Source organism: Bubalus bubalis, chromosome 11 (genome assembly GCF_019923935.1).
Source record: "Bubalus bubalis isolate 160015118507 breed Murrah chromosome 11, NDDB_SH_1, whole genome shotgun sequence".
NCBI lineage: Eukaryota > Metazoa > Chordata > Mammalia > Artiodactyla > Bovidae > Bubalus > Bubalus bubalis.
Window position 1 is genome coordinate 80,875,385 of NC_059167.1, and position 17,882 is coordinate 80,893,266.

The following is a 17,882-nucleotide window of genomic DNA, read 5'->3' on the forward strand; positions in this document are numbered from 1 at the left end:
GAAGAGTCAGGATTTAAATTCAGGTCAGAATCCAGAACCCACTCCCCTAGATGTTATCATGCGTGGCACTCTGGAAACGACCCTAAAGTCTGAATAGTCTCAGTATGGCTCTGAATATAGTGGGCACCAACTCTTTTTTGTGTGCATGACTTTTTACTGTCAGGGAAATTTGCCTGACCGATGTCTTAAAGTCTGTTTCTCTGATGGAAAATCCCCTACTTTTGTTAAGTGCTAGGTTGGTATGAACTGACCTTTCCCAGAAGAGTAATAACCTGGGCTCCACGAACTCCAGGGCCCCTCCCTGCCTTGTGCTTAAAGTTCTAATGGAGCGGATGATTGAGTACTAGCCGAGATGGCGGCGGCTGCAGCGATTCGTGGGGTCCGAGGCAAATTGGGTCTTCGTGAAATTCGTATCCATTTGTGCCAGCGCTCGCCTGGCAGCCAGGGCGTCAGGGACTTCATTGAGAAATGCTATGTGGAGCTGAAGAAAGCGAATCCCAACCTGCCCATCCTAATCCGCGAGTGCTGGGATGTGCAGCCCAAGCTCTGGGCCCGCTACGCATTTGGCTAAGAGAAGAATGTCTCTCTGAACAACTTCAGTGCTGATCAGGTAACTAGAGCCCTGGAGAATGTGCTAAGTAGCAAAGCCTGAAGTGTCCACTGAGGATTAAAAACAACAGCCCCAGAGTCTGGGCTCTGCTGGACTGAGTACAATGTGGAGAAATGTATTTTGTTCTGTATAAAGATTGTGCTGAAAATGCTGTCTAAAGATGATCTGATTCGCGTCCCACCAACTACCCATTATTGTGCAACCATCTGAGGGAAAGCAGTTGAATATAAAAATAAAACTTATTTTATTCTGTCCCACCCCCCTCCCAAAAAAAAGAAAAAAAGTTCTAATGGAATTGCTCTGGGCAAGATGCAAGGCAGAACCTTTACCACAGAGGGAACCTATGGAGCTCACCAGGTCCACTGTATAGGCAGAACCTAATTTATACCTGGACATGTGTGCTAAGTTGCTTTGGTCGTGTCCGACTCTTTGTAACCCTATGGACTGTTGCCCACCAGGCTCCTCTGTCCATGGTATTTTCCAGGCAAAAATACTGGAGTGGGGTGCCATGCTCTCTTCCAGGGGATCTTCCCGACCCAGGGCTTCAAACCCACATCTCTTACATCTCCTACATCGGCAGTTGAGTTCTTTACCACTAGCGCCACCTGGGAACCCTACTGGACACCGTCCTACTAACCCTGCATAGTTCTGTGAGTTGCAGCTGCTCCTGAATCTGTTTGAGAAACTATTCGCTGTCTCCTCCCTCCAGCCAAAGGGATAGCCATCTCGCTTGCACCATGCTACACCTGTAGCTCTTAAAGACAAGCAAGGGGAAGTAGCTGCATCAGTCAGTTCAGTTCAGTCACTCAGTGGTGTCCAACTATTTGCGACTCCATGAATCGCAGCATGCCTGGCCTCCCTGTCTATCACCAACTCCCAAAGTTCACTCAAACTCATGTCCATCGAGTCCGTGATGCCATCTAGCCATCTCATCCTCTGTTATCCCCTTCTCCTCCCACCCTCAATCCCTCCCAGCATCAGGGTCTTTTCCAATGAGTCAACTCTTCACATGAGGTGGCCAAAGTATTGGAGTTTCAGCTTTAGCATCAGTCCCTTCAATGAACACCCAAGACTGATCTCCTTTAGAATGGACTGCGTAGTCTCCTACAAAAAGTCATACCCTCCTGTACTCTCCAACCTAAATACTTCCTGTCACACATGAGCAATTTCTGCTGTCCATGAGGAAAAACAGAAGGCAACAACTGTCGGCTTTTAATTCAAACAGCTACTGTGTCCTTTCCCATGACTGACTGACTTTCTTCTTTTATCATTTCTGAAGCATTCCTAGATGTCTCATAATTATATAAACAGATCTAGTTTTTTCCAGCTTTTTACTATGAAAATGTTTAAATACACAGGAAAGCATTAAAAAAGAAATAGTGCAATGAACATCCCAAACCCACCACCTGATGCAATTTTATTAGTGACCATCTATGCTTCAATGGATATGTGAAATTCCTAGGGATCAGAAACAGTTTCAAATATTCACAAGAAACCTAATTAATGAATATACTCAATGGTGAAATATTAAAATAATTCTAACACTGAAATCAGAAAAATATAAGCTTGATATGCACTAATTTGATCTTGGTTAGAAATTATGACTGAAGACAAAGGTTGTAACCCTTAGTTAACAATGTAACAAATTGCCTTGAAAGAAAGGGAGCCCACTGACACAGAGGCTTTAAGAAAGCAGAGTCATAAACCAACCATTAAATCTTATAGATAGAAAACAGCAAAAATATTTACATATAAGTTACTCAAAAATTTAGTGAAATCTACTTTTTTTCTGGATCTTGTGCGTACAGAATTGACCGTTTGTCTGCATCAGTCAACTAAAAAGACCAAGGAGCATTCCCACAGTACTGAAAGATTTTTTTTCCCTCTTTTAATGATTTTTTAGCCATACCACATGACATGCAGGATCCTAATTTCCTGACCAGGGATTGAACTCTTGCTCCCTGAGGTGGAAGCTCAGGGTCTTAACCACTGGACCTCCAGGGAAGTCTCTACCGAAAGATTTTTTTTTTTAATACTTCCATGGATCATTGTCTTATAACACTGAAATTAAAAATATTTGTTATAGGAAACCATATGTGTGTAAAATGTTTGTTTTCAGAAGACTGTGTGTTCATACATAGTTGTAAACTGTTTTCATGAGAGGCTGATTTGTTCGCCACTGTTAATGTTATTACCTTACATATTAAATTATATAGTTAAATAAACACCAAGAGAAACATCATAGTCTAAAATGCTTATCTTAATAAACAAGAAAGAATAAAAATTACTGAATTGAGGATGCAAAAGAATATATTAGGAAGAAATGTTAGAAGGAAGAAATTAATATAGAGAAAAGCACAAAATAGTGAATTTTTATAACCAGAAACAGCAAATACAAGAACTGATTTTTGAAAATCAACTAATAGGTTAACTGTTAGTGAGCCTAACTTTTTATAAAAGGAGAAAGCACAAACACACCAAATAGGAAAGAAAGAAATAACCAGACACAGCAGAAATATATATGTGTGTGTGTGTATAAAGATATATACATATATATTTGGTTTTGCTCACATATATCCAAATATATTTGAAAACTGGTATGAAATGGATCAAAACTGACCCTAGAAAAGATGGCAAATCTAAATACAAGTAACATAGAATAAAGAAAGCTGTCATTTACCCTCTACACACTCTCTCCCCACCCCAAAATCACCAGCAGAGAATTCAGCAGAACTGTTAAAGGTACGCATGGGGAATCCGCTGCTCAAAAGCAAATAAGCAAGCCAGGTTGTTGGGAAGGAAAGTTTGCTTTATTTCAGATGCCGGCAATTGGTGGGAGAGGGTGGTGGACACTTGTCCAGAGGTCGACTCACCACCCACACCACCCCCCGCCCAGCACCCCCAAAGCAGGGAGTGAGGGTATTTAAGGTGGGCTGGGGGGTGGGCAACACGCAGAAACAGCACAGTCATCTCTAGCAGTCATCTTCAAATTGGTCATCAGTGGTCTGACTAGCATCATCTTGGTTGTTTTAGGTACAGTTAGTCTTCAGTTCCAGGGTTCATTTGTTCCCCTTTCTTTGTGATCAATTCTCGGAATTGTGGCAACTCGAGTCCTGGGTACAGTCTGGTCATCAAGTAGTTAACTTTTTCACCTGATGTTTTAGTATCTATAAGACAGCTCACAGGACATGGCTCAGAATATTTATCTACAGCCCTTGAGAAAGAACTAAAGGTGCTTGATTATGCTTGATGATGACATTATTATTGTTTGGTCTCAGACTGTTTTCCTTTGTTTCCACATTTCTCACTTCTCTGATTAAACTTATTCTTTGATTAAAGTTTTCCACATGCAAACGGCAGGCAGAGAACATGGTAGAAAGGCAAGGACCATACGGTCCTGCTCCGTTTCAGAACTAAGCACAGAAAATAAGGAAATCTTTCTAGCTATTTTCATAAAGCAAGCACTGCATCAGTAGGAAACAGAAAAAATAATAATACAGAAAAGGAAAACTACCCACTTATAAATATCAGTGCAAATATCACAAAATATTTGCAATTAGAATCCAGTGAAGCAGTAAAAAAAATAAGATACCATGCTGCTGCTACTGCTGCTAAGTCGCTTCAGTAGTGTCCAACTCTGTGTGACCCCATAGACGGCAGCCCACCAGGCTCTGCCATCCCCAGGATTCTCCAGGCAAGAACACTGTAACCAAGTGTAATTTTTCAAGGAATGCAGGATGATTCAATATTAGGAAATCTATTAATATAACTCACCATATGAATAGGAAAAAGAGAAACATAATTATTTCCATAGATGTTGGAAAAAAATTTTTTCTAAAAATCAATTTACATTCTTGATTTTTTTAGGTTAAAAGTTCTTAATAAAATGGGAAAAGATTAATATCTTCATAATGTTATATATCTGTAATCTCCAAAGTCAGAATTATTTTCAGTTGGGAAAGATAAAAAACTTCCCCACTAAAGTTAGAAAAACAACAAAATGTTCATTATTGCCTACCAATATAAGGTGAAAATATTTAAGAGAAATGAAGAAGGAATTAGCAAAGAGAAGTTGAAAACTGAACAGTTTTTAACTAGGAACTTCCAGAGAATTACCTGAAAAACTATTACTGCCAATAGAGTTAAGATGGCTCAATACAAAACAATACACAAAAATCAATAGCTTTATTTTTAGTGAGAAATAGGTTACAGATAACAGAAATCATTCAAACTGATATAAGTAGAAGGTGATTTTGTGTGTGTGGTTCACAAAGTCACTGGAAGGGCTGGAGGAACAGGACCTCTGCTGTGATTGTGTGTGTGCTAAGTCACTTTAGTCGTGTCCAACCCTTTGCAACCCCATGAACTGTAGCCTGCCAGGCTCCTCTGTTCACGGGATTCTACAGGCAAGAATACTGGAGTGGGTTGCCATTTCCTCCTCCAGGGTATCTTTCCCACCCAGGAATCCAACCCATGTCTCATGTCTCACATCATATGCATTGGCCAGCGGATTTTTTACCACTAGCGCCACCTGGGAAACCCTGTGCTGTGATGGATGCACCGCAATTCTGCTGCAGGAAGTTGCTGGATCAGGAAAAATGACACCATCTGCTGGGAACCCCATTATCTCATGCCCTGCCACTCTACCCCACATAACAGAGCTCCAGTTGTATTTTCTGCATGTACAAAATCTAGATTCCATCCAGAATACTAGTTATTCTGGTCTTGGCAATGTAGTTTTCAGCTATAGAAAGTCAGCTCTAATGAAAAACTGTAAAAATAATCTCCTTGGACCTAAAAGACTTTTAACTTCAGATGCTGTATTATAAGATGCCTTGTTTTGTGCTGATAAGAAACTCAATTTTATAAGCTTTCAAAATTAAACACAGCTGGTTAATCAACCATAGGGAAAGAGTCAGATAAGAATAAATTTAACTGTGTTCTCAAACAAAAGGGATAAATTTCTCTGTTGCTTTCCTGCTCTTCAATACAAAAGTAAATAAGTAAATGTGATTCACTGTTACATTATTTCATTACTCATTTTAAATGAATACCTTAAAGTTTATCAAAAATCATGAACAGGGTTTAGTTAAACAGAAGTCGTGAGGCACAGCTAAGTGAAGGAGATAATAATAGCCTAATAACAATATTTGTGAATCACTTCCAGTAAATCTGACGTCTCAATGAACTCCTGTTTGATATTCAGATGCAGTTCTTCATAACTTATAACAAGCCCAAATGACTTTTAATTACTGAGGCTGGTACCAGAATTCACTGACTTCTTTCTGCAAAAGTAACAATCTAGACAGGATGACGAAATAGTTGATAATAATCTCCTTGTGCAAGTATTCCAGCTACTAAGTAAAGAAAGTATGAAAGAATTAGAATCCAACCATATGAAATAGTCTTGCCAAGATAATCAAACCTGAATCTGATCAAGCTTCTACACTGAATTAACCAGGCTTCAGGGAACACAGAGGGGCAGAGGAATGGGTTGCATAGGACAAATGACCAGTTCAGTCAAGTAAATCTTAAGAGAGAAAAAGAGGGAGAATGAGGATGAGGATCTAGATTTTAGAAGCTTCAGGGGAGCATCAGCAAGTTGCAAAGTATGTTAGGTTATGTTATAAAATTTATCAAGATGATCAGAGAAATATGGACAGAAAATATGAGAGGCTATCTAATGTACTAAGCTTACTATGCTATATTAGATCAATCTCCTTGCAACCCCATGGACTGTAGCCTACCAGGCTCCTCCGTCCATGGGATTTTCCAGGCAAGAGTACTGGAGTGGGTTGCCATTTCCTTCTCCAATATATACTATATGGCACCCCACTCCAGCACTTTTGCCTAGAAAATCCCATGGACGGAGGAGCCTGGAATGCTGCAGTCCATGGGGTCGATAGAGTCAGACAGGACTGAGCGACTTCACTTTCACTTTTCATTTTCATGCATTGGAGAAGGAAATGGCAACCCACTCCAGTGTTCTTGCCTGGAGAATCCCAGGGACAGGAAAGCCTGGTGGGCGGCCATCTATGGGGTCGCACAGAGTCAGACACAACTGAAGCGACTTAGCAGCAGAAGTATCATATATTAATATATAATATTAGTAGTATAACTATTAAGAAGTTATTACTAAACTTATGCTAAGAGAAATATATCAAGAGAGAAAAAGATAAAGTAAATGTGGTACATTGTTAACATATAGGGAATGTGGGTGAAGGACATACAGGAATTCCTCACAACTGCAAATCAAAAGTTATGTCAAAATGAAAAGCTAAAAGAAAAGAAAATTGTGCCTCAATTCCACAAGTGTCAATTAAAAACAAAATAACCAAGACAGAGGAAATTGTCTTTCTAGAGCCACAAAGTCCTTGTTTACAAAAAAAGAAGCTTATATCTTCCACATGAATAGCCATCTGTGTACCATATTGCTTTGGTGTGTGTGCCTGTTTTTGTGCCAAATCCATACTTTTTTGATTCCTGTAGTTTCATAGTTTAGTTTGAAGTCAGTCGGTTGATTCCAGCTGTGCTCTCCTTTTGTAAGATCACTTTGCCTTTTGGGGGGGTCCTCTTTGGTTCCTCACACATGACAGAATTGTTAGCTCTGTTTTGTGAAAAATGCCATTCTAATTGCGTTAGAGATTGAATCGGATGTGTAAGGTGCTTTAACTGGAGGAACATCTTAACAATATTCTTCCAATGCCTGATTATAGAATATTTTTCTTTTTAGTATTTATTTACATATTTATTTACTTGACTGTGCTGGGTATTAGTTGCAATACATGGGATCTTTTTTTCAGTTGCAGCATGTGGTATCTAGTTCCCTGACCAGAGATTGATCCTAGGCCCCCTGCATGAGGAGCGGGGAGTCTTAGCCTCTGGACCACCAGGGAAGTTCTCAGGATATTTTTGTTTGTTTCTTCTTCAGTTTCTTTATTGAAGTGTCTTACAGTTTTCATTGTGCAGGTTTTTCACATCATTGGCTAAATTCATACCTAGGTATTTTGTTCTTTTTAATGCAATTGTAAATGTGTTGTTTTCTTAATTTTTATGATACTTCTTTATTAGTGTATAGAAACTCAGCTGATTTTTGTTTATTGCTTTTGTATCATGAAACTTTACTAAACTCATGTATTACCTGCAACTTTTGGTGGTTTGATGTGGAAAACTGTAATTCAAAAATCCCATTGTTTCTACCATATCCCAGCCATCCACAGCACTCAACACAGTAACTACTAATACAATCTTCCCACAGTAGAAATAAATAAATAATAAAAGTCTCATTTTCCCGTTTTATTTGATTGCAATACTTTTCGTATATATTTTTTAGTGGTTTTACCCTTTTTTTTTTTTTTTTTGGCTGCGCTGGGTCTTCATCGCTATGCACAGGTTTTCTCTACTTGCGGTGAGTGGGGGCTACTCCTTGTTGCAGTGCACGGTCTTCTCCCTGCGGTGGCTTCTCTTACTGTGGACCACAGGCTCTAGGTGTACAGACTTCAGTAGCTACAGCACCTGGGCTCAGTAGTTGCGGCTCAAGAGCCCTAGAGCTCATGGGCTTCGGTAGTTGCGGCACACAGGCTCAGTGGTTGTGGTGTACAGGCTTAGTTGCTCCGAGGCATGTGGACTCTTGCCGGACCAGGGATTGAACCCCTGTTCCCTGCACTGGCACGTGGATTCTTATCCACTCTACCACCGGGGAAGTCCACTTTTCATGTATTTTAAGTCCTCACACACAATGGAATCTAATTTGGATATTTCATTCAATTTCCACCAATCTATTCCTATTCTATGTCTCTGTCATGCTGATTTGCTATGGAGCTTTGAAGTCCATTCTGATACATAGTAAGGCAAGCAGATCATTGCTAGTTTTTAACATTTCCTCACACAAAAAATTTCTTCCCTATTGTAATGCACTTATTCTTTTAGTCAAACATTGTTTTATTCATATACACACACATACACACAGGTTAGTATTCTTTTATGTATTTATTTTCTGCTGCACTGGGTGTTCATTGCTTTGTGAGGGCTTTCTCTTGCAGTGAGCAGGAGTTACTCTTTGTTTTGTTCTGGTGCTTGGGCTTCTCATTGTGATGGCTTCTCTTGTTGCAGAGCACAGGCTCTGGGCACACAGGCATTGGCGGTTGCGACACAGGGGCTCAGTAGTTTCAGTTCACGGGCTCCAGAGCTCAGGCTCAGTGGTAGCAGCACTCAGGCTCAGTCAAGGGCTCTAGAGCTCACGGGCTTCAGTAGTTGTGGTGCATGGCTTAGTTGCTCTGAGTCATGTGGAATCTTTCCAAACCAGGGATCCAACCCATGTCCCCTGCATTGGCAGGCAGATTCCTATCCACTGCACTACCAGGAAAGTCCCAAGTTAGTATTCCAATTAAAATGACATTGGATTAACTTTACAAAAAATATTTATTTGTCTGTACTGGGCCTTAGTTGTAGCATGTGGAATCTTTAGTTGAGGCATGGTGGGATCCAGCTCCCTGATCAGGGATGAAACTCAGGCCCCTGCACTGAGAGTTCAGAGTCTTAGCTCTGGGTTTACTTTTGAAAGAATCAACTTTTTTAATATCAAGGCTTCCCAAGAGCATGGTATGTCTTTCCATTTGTTCAGGTTTTGTATAAAATAATTTTCTTCATAAAGATGTTCCTTTTCTTGTTTAAAACAAGTATTTTATAGTTTTTATTGTTATAGTTCTTGCTATGAATACATTATTTTTCCTATTGGCTTATTCTTTATTAACTACAGTGATATAGTACTAAATCTCTGGGGTTTTAATGTAGTCATATCACCAGCTTATGTTTATCTCTTCTTTTCCAACGTCTTGACCAGCTATTTCATTTTGTGTGACTGTATTTGCTAGAAATAATAATGTTAATAGCAAGCATTCTTATCTGGTTCCTAATTTTAATTGAAATCATATTTCAATTAGCTCTACTGGCATGTTTGGTAATTGGTTTTTGCTATATTTTAAAAATCTGCTTTTGTTCCTATTTTTATAGTTTTTAAATTAAGAATGCTGCTAAATTTTATCAGAAGTTTTCAGCATCTATTGTTATGATCATATCATTTTTATTTAATTTTTTATTGTTCTAGCTTATGTTGCTAGATTTTCTGATATTGAATTTCTTGTATTTCTAAAATAAACTTTTCTAGACATTATTTATTATCCTTTTGATAAATACCAGATTTTACTTACTAGTATTTAATTTAGAGAGTTTCTTCTTATATTCAAAAGCAAGCTTGTTTTATATTCCTTTCCCTAATTTTTAAGTTTTAGGTTCAAGTTATGGTGGCTTCTCAAAAGGAATCATAGAGATTTCCATCTTTTTCTTTTTTTTTCATCTTTTTCTATGACCTTATTGAGATTATCTTGTCTTGAAATGTTAGACAAAATACAGCTGTGACTCTATCTGGTTCTGCCCCTTTTTATTATTGAATCTTTAATTACCTTTCCAGTCTTCAAAATGTAATTGGACTACTCAGCAACCACATGTGTGCAGGCATGCTTAGTCATTTTGTAACCCCATGAACTGTAGCCCATCAGCTCCTCTATCCAAGGGATTTCCCAGGCAAGAATACTGGAGTGGGCTGCCGTTTCCTCCTCCAAGGGATCTTCCTGACCCAAGGATTGAACCCAGGTCTCCTGCATCTCCAGCACTGGCAGGTGGATTCTTTACCACTCTGCCACCTGGGAAGCCCCACCTGGCTGCCACTGGTCTGCCTAGTTTATACCTTCCCACCCTAGAGAGAAGTCTACCTCTTGACAAACCTAGCCAGCTCACACAGAGCCAACAGTTGGCTTTCTCATCCAAGTGACCTATTCCTCTTAGGAGAAAAACCCACACCAGCTACCCTTATTTAACAGTGTTTGTTCATAAATATAATCGGATTCTCAAGTACCACCAAATATTTGAATAAAAATCAATAGCATGAAGAAAGAGGCACAAAGATGAACAAAAGGGCAACAAACATCAGAGAAACCTGAGGTGATTAGGAAACTAAAATTTTTATTTAATTTATGCAATATTTGGGAAGTCCAGTGGTTAGGGCTCTGCGTGCTCAGTGCTGAAGACCCAGGTTCAATCCCAGGTTGGGTAAATAAGATCCCAGAGCACCACCCCCAAATTCATGAAGTACTCAAAATGATTGAGTAAGTATGACTCTCATTAAAGCATATAGTCTGTAAGGAAAAAGGAGCAATCAGAGGGGAAAAAAATGTTTTGGAACATTAAAAATACAAATGTCAAAAAATTACACTGAACTGTGTGAATAATAAAATGAAAATAAGATCATAAGAAATCATATTTAAATTTAATGTCCTATAGTGGAAACTAGAAGGTAAATAATTCAAAAATAAGAAGAAAAAAAAAAAACACACACACACATGGAAGATGGATCCAAAAGTCAAAGATCTAAGAGAAGTTTCAAACAGAGACAATGGCAGAAAAGAAATAATCTAAGAAATAGCAGAAGAGAATCTCCCCAAACTTCATGAAGTCTTCATTTTTAAATGATCTATGTAGAGGCAAATAAAATTAATTTTTAAAAGACCCACTCCTAGGCTCAATCTAGTAAAATTTCAGAACTCCAAGAGTAGAGAAAATCCTGAAAATTCTGAGAGAGGCAGTGAGAAAATAGGTTACTAGAAGAAACAAGGATAAGGATGGCACCAAGGACTTTCTTGGCAGTTCAGTGCTTAAGACCCCCCCACTTACATTGCATGGAACACGAGTTCCATCCCTGGTCCAGGAACTAAGATCCTGCATGCTGCTCAAAGTGGCCTAAATAAATAAATAAACAAATTTCAAAAAAAGAGAATGGCACCAAACTTCTCATCAACACTTAATGCTCAAAGACAATTGGATAATATTTCAAACTTTCGAGGATACGGAAAGGTTGGAATGTTTATATTACTCAAATAATATTTTTACTTGGTAAAAGAATGAAACTATATTAAAAAACATTTAGAGTATCACTCTCATCCCTATTTGCTCCATTCTCCACTCATCTGTCCCCAAAGGTAATAATCATTTCTGTTAGTTTCTCATTTATCCTCCAAGTTTGGAAAACAATTTTGAACTTAAATTTCTAAACAATCAACCCAAATCAAGCCCCCAAAATCAAACAAGTTTAGGCAAAATAATTGCATATGCAACACACAAGCACTCAGAGTATAGCGTACCATGGGGTTTTTGTGAAATAAAATGCTAGAGAAAGATTCTAGCAAAATGAAAAGGGAGCCAAGAAAGGGGACACACGGGATAGACACTAGATATACAGCAGCAGCTGATGTGACTTATGAGAAGTAATTCTGAAAAGAAGTTGAAAAGGATCTGCTAGACCTAGAGACAGGTTTTCTAGGAAACTAGTAATAATAAGCTTCAGGGCTTCCCACTCACTAAAGACCATTCCAAGGCCAAGGCATAGCCCTTAACTGCAAGTATTTGTAATTTTGTATTTCTTCTCTTGAAATACAGCTCCCCAGTGGTATAAGATTCAAGACCTACAAAACTTGGACCCATCCTTGATTAGACTTTAATATTTGAAGGATTTTCCTTCAAGCAACGAAGTTTTAATGACATTAATTACATTTCTTTCTTTGGGTTGAATCAAACTCTTATAATGGTATTTATCTAATCACATGAAAAATGTTTTTGCTTATTGATTTTCCATTTCTAAAATTAACCTAGAGATGAGATATGAAGATTTAATTGGAGTTATAGAACAGAACAGGAATGTTATAAATCTAGTCAATATAAAATTACAATATAGCTAAAAATATTAGAAAAGAGAGATGGAAGGATAATCAATTTATTAATCTTTGATTACAGAAATTCTAGGAACACTAAAGTTAACAATAAGAATAGAGACGCAATTATACTATATATTGTTAACTACATAAAAAAGTAACTACTGCATTCTGGAGTTGGAGGGGTTACAGAAGTGGGAGGTACTGCTAAGTAGCTAAGACTCTTGCAATGCAGGAGGCCAGAGGAATTTACAGTGATAAATTCCTCATCTTTGAGAATATAGCCCAGGACACTGTTAAAAGCTGATGAACCAAGGAAAAAGACAGAGATATTACTAAAGACAGAAATATTAATTAAAGATATAATTAACCAAAGGCATTAATTAAAGCTAAAATAATAATCATGTGAGCAATCCCAGCCAGAAAGAATTATCAGATGCTTGTTTTTAATTGAAGTAGAGGAAGAGGAAAGAAAACTTTTTACCTTTCATTTTATAATTCTCTATAATATTTGAATTTTTAAATGTGTTCTACCTCTATAATTTTTTAAACAAAATTTTAAATATCTGTACAAGTACACACTCTATAATTGTGGGAATGGGAAACAATCTAAATGCAGAGAGACAAACAGGAAACTGATTAAAATCATTTAAATTGATTTTATGTAATTACTGACATGGAAAGACCTCCACACTCTATTATTTGTTTTGTTTTTGTTTGTTTGTTTGTTTGTTGTTTTAGTTGCAGCATTCAAACTCTTTTTTCAGTTGCAACATGCAAACTCTTAGTTGGAGCATGTGGAATCTAGTTCCCTAACCGGGGATCGAACCCTGGCCTCCTGCATTGCAAGCACAGAGTCTTAGCCACTGGACTCCTAGGGAAGTCCCTCTATCAAGTTTTTTTGTTTAAACAAATCCAAATGCTAAATAACATGTGCGTCATGACCAATTTTTTAAAAAATCTGCGGTGTATATAAATGTATGTATGCAAAAATGCTTATTCTAAAACATGAATAATTATTTTATCCAGGTGATAAGAATGCAGGTGGATTTTTATTTTTCTCTCTTTGCTTGGCTTTTCTAAAACTTCCTAGGAGGAACATAAACTATATTGTAGCAAAAGGAAACCAATAATGTTATTTTAATATATTTTTCCCTAATTCATTCCACATTTTTCTGAACTGAAACAAGGTCACAAGATTCTATTTGTAATTCTTGGCACAACTGAATATTTTATTTGCATCAAAATCTGTTTGACATCACCTTCAAATCAAAGTGCTGAGGTACAAAGATGTCCTTCTTTGTCCACAGTGATAAAAAGAACAAATTTTCACAGCTTAAAAACAGATAAAAAGATCATTTGCCTGGTAGCTAGTGCAGGTGTGACACCAATTTCAGAGCCAAGGAGAGGGGAATTTAAGTTATCAGAATTGACAACAAAGCACAAGCTGAGTTTGTCAGCGGTTGTTCATTGTCTCCATGTTCATCTCAAAACGCTTTGGGAAGCCAAAGTTACTGCTGCTAGATTTCAAAAGCCTGAAAATCTATGACTTTTCCAGTCATAAAAAACAGTTCTGCAAGCCTTGATAAGGAAGTTTATACTGATTTCATTGCAACAGATTTAACACTGAGAAAACAAAGTCAAAAGCAATAGGTGCTAATGTTCTGGTGCAAGTTCAGATCCAAAGCATTTTCACCACTTCAAAGCAAGTAAGAGGGTCACAAAGTAAGTGGGTCACAAAGCATTTTCCCGTGGTTTGGGACATCTTAGTTCCACATCAGGCTGCCCTGTATTTCAGAATTTTTATTTTTTTCTTTTTTGGCCTTCTGGCGTGTGGGATCTTAATTCCTCCACCAGGGGTTAAACCCGTGCCCCTTGCATTGGAAGGACAGAGTCCTAACCATTGAACCACCAGGAAATTCCCAACTTCAGAATTTTTAAAGTGACAAGAAGACATTTAAAAGGTAACCACAATACACTTTTACTCAATTTCACTTGTATTTTTTTTTTTTGCACATTGTCTACTCTTAATCAGATTTCTCTGAGAACCAGAATTCAGAAAATCAAAAACCGTCCAAAGGGCAAGGTTCAAGTAATAATTATGGTAACACTTACTGAGCCTTTCCAATGCACCAGGAACTACGTTAAGTACTGATTAACTACTTAAGTGTTGATTAAGTGGTTAATCAATATTTAAGCACTTAATTTAAGCAAGTAAATCAATACTTAAGAGCTGATTAAGTCCTATACTAAGAACAGTTCTCATTTGATACTCACAGAGCCTCATGAAATAGGCAATAATATTACCCGCACATGGCAGATTGTATTTTCTAAATATGGCCAGAACTATATCTCTCATCCCAAATGCTTTTCTACAATGTGACTTTGCCAAAATTTCCATCAACAGGTTGGGCCCTCTATACCCTCACTTTAGCTTTTTTTTAATATTTAATATTTGTATTTCCTTATTCAGCTGCGTGGAATCTTAGTTGTGGCATGTGAGATTCTCATTCCTCAACCAGGGATCAGACCCAGGCCTCCTGCGTTGGACGCACAGAATCTTAGCCACTGGACCACCAAGGAAATCTCAAGGTTCTACATTGCTTGTGATGGCTTCTTACATCCCTGTAATAATAGGACTATCTAATGTTAGACAGGAGCCTCAACTTCAGAAGAATAATTAGATGTATCATTTTAAAAGTAACTCTTATTCTTGACTTGAACAAACAGCTGAAACTTTTATTTGAAAAGTTGTAATAACAAACAGTAGGAACAGGCAAGAGAGTTGGGCAGAAGCTGAGTGAGGCTCATTATACTAATTCTCCAGGGAACCCCGGGACCATAAATCTTAGGTTAAGAATAGATCCCTGAAGAAAACAAAGCTGCCATCCAAATCTTCCAACCCTTATGTCACTTCCACAAGGAGATGTGTTTATTCCAGGAGTAGCTCATTCACTGTCTTATAGAGCCCCATTATCCACAGGAGAAATATCTCACAGAGACTGGCCCAACGTGGAGAATGTAATAGAAGTCTTTATCAGTCAAAATCACCCTCAATTAGTCCAAAAGGAGGATAAAGGAAGATTCCACTAAATGGTAACTGAATGCTTCCCAGGCTTTTCCCAGGATGAGCTTGCTGAACTTGGAAATTTTCAAGACATTCTGGCCTCATCAGATCCTGTGAATTGAATGATGACAAAGTTAAGGAAATCATTCTCCCACCCAGGAAAACCCAAATGACCATTCAGGATACTTTGGAAAAGAACTGTTGTTCTTAAAGGATGCCATCAAATTCATGAGAGATAGGGGTCTCATACCAACAGTATAAGATCTGCACTCAGATCAAGCTCAAGACATACTCATGTGAACCAGGTTATCTTCTGAAATCCTGTGAGTAGTGTATTTTAGATAGCCTGATTGGAACCTCCCTAGAGGGCTGCCTGGTGGCTCAGACAGCAAAGAATCTGCCTGCAATGCAGGAGCTGCTGCTGCTGCTAAGTCACATCAGTCGTGTCCGACTCTTTGTGACCCCATGGACTGTAGCCTACCAGGCTCCTCTGTCCATGGGATTTCCCAGACAAGAGTACTGGAGTGGGTTGCCATTGCCTTCTCCGCAATGCAGGAGACCTGGGTTCAATCCCTGGGTCGGGAAGATCCCCTGAAGAAGGCAATGGCAACCCACTCCAGTATTCTTGCCAGGAGAATTCCATGGACAGAAGAGCCTGGTGGGCTACAGTCCATGGGGTCCCAAAGAGTTGTACACAACTGAGCAACTAACACTTTGACTTTTCAGAGGGCAGCTAGAAACCTAACCCTGGGCCAGAGGGTAATCTCCACTATGGCCTTGCACAGATGGCAGAGCAACAGTGACTTCCCCAGACCATGCTTTTCTTGGCACTTAGCTTCTATATTTGAGCACACTGAGCACACACACACTGGGTCTCATCTGTAGCTTCAGTCCCACCATCCAGGTCAGTGCTAGGCAAGCCAATGTTTATCAAGGCAGAACCATTAAGCTACTCACATTGAGGAAATTTGTCTGTCCTGCCTTGTGCTCTGTGTAGCTGTCCCCTTGAAAAACCCAAAGCTCTGGAGAGCATCAGGTCTGCCTGAAACTCTTAATGATTTTCCTTAGAAGGAGAAGATCTCACCCTCCTTCTAAGTACTAGAACTATCAAGAGGCAGGACAAACCTCCAGGGCACCCACAAAGACTTTCCTACCGGGTACTGCATAACTGACCCTTAAAACAATGAATAGTCTGGGTGAATAGTGCAGTCATGCCTAGGCTCTCAGGGTGCCAGGCAAGTCTCCCAGTTCACTCACCAGGTCTGAAGGATAAAGGGAGAAATACCCGAACTCATGAAGTGGACCCCTTCCCTTTGTATCTGGAAGACTGTCCCACCCAGATGTTGACCTCCGATTTGAAGTAGGGAAAAAATCAAAAGTTTATTAGCCACCCTGTCTGTGAGACATATCCTTGGGCTAATCACAGTGTCTTTTCATGATTTATCTGTGCTAACTTCATGATTCAGTATGAGCCCAGAGCTTTCTCCTTCCACACCCAGCCAATTCTTCTTCATCTTAGTCTCTATTCCCATTTCTTTCCCAATATGTTCCATCAGGACTTTGCCTAAATGATACTCATTCTATTAGCTCCTGATGATGTGTCTGGATATCATATTCATATTGGATCCTGCTTCTCTTCTAAAATGAGTCAACCACCTGGACTCATCTGTGAACTGCATGATTGGGCCACAGAGAGCTCTTTCTCAAATCACTGAGAAGCTAAATGATATTGAGCCTAGAAATAACCCCTTGTGAAGAGCCCTTAGTTATATTCTCTGAGGCTGATCAACTATTTTGTGCTCTTTAATACCTGCAAACAAATGTTAGATACAATAGTAGTTTTGGAATAATTTTGACTAGTGTAGCCTGAGCTGAAGAGAAGGCAAAATCATAAGAAAGGTAAAGCTTATATATTTTACCATTTCATCCTCTCTACTAATATCCCCTAGCATTTCCTTCATCCCAGGTACCTAAACTGGGTCCCAATCTTATTCTCCAATGACTGAAAAATAATTGTTGCTACAGTTCTGTCTGATAATTAAGGGAGTAGTTGATAATGCTTAAGGAAGGAAACTTGTAGGGAGGCAGACTTTTAAAAAGAGCTGTTTTTTAGGTTTGGGGTTTTGCTTTTGTTTTGTTTTCTGCTGGAAGCATTCTAGCAGACCCAAACAGACCTCTGTTTACTAGCTCAAACTCCAGACTATCTCAAAGATGGAGAGTTACTCCTTAGAGAATGTTTGTGGGGAGACATCTCCACCTTCTCATGAGGAAAAGCAAACCCTCTTCAGATGGGCCAATTTCACAGACTACTTGGCACATGACAGCAAGAGTTCTGTCTTCTATGAAGTACCACGTAAGTGACACATCCTCAATCTATTGTGTGTCAAAAACCACCAAATCCATCCCACAGATATTTGAGGTGTTGTTCACTCATTCAATACAT

The 17,882-nt window shown here is 38.8% G+C and overlaps 1 protein-coding gene across 1 annotated transcript; it reads left to right on the plus strand.

Moving 5' to 3' along the window:
* The first annotated feature begins 330 nt into the window (after positions 1-330).
* LOC102389911 (NADH dehydrogenase [ubiquinone] 1 alpha subcomplex subunit 2-like) lies at positions 331-867 on the plus strand. Its single transcript, XM_044925296.1, has one exon. It carries the CDS (start codon positions 353-355, stop codon positions 569-571), a length of 219 nt encoding a protein of 72 aa, XP_044781231.1. The 5' UTR covers positions 331-352; the 3' UTR covers positions 572-867.
* Positions 868-17,882: the final 17,015 nt, after the last annotated feature.

Bases quoted from the DNA above. Each gene is read 5' to 3' on its own strand.
- LOC102389911 (XM_044925296.1), top strand. From the start codon at position 353: ATGGCGGCGGCTGCAGCGATTCGTGGGGTCCGAGGCAAATTGGGTCTT.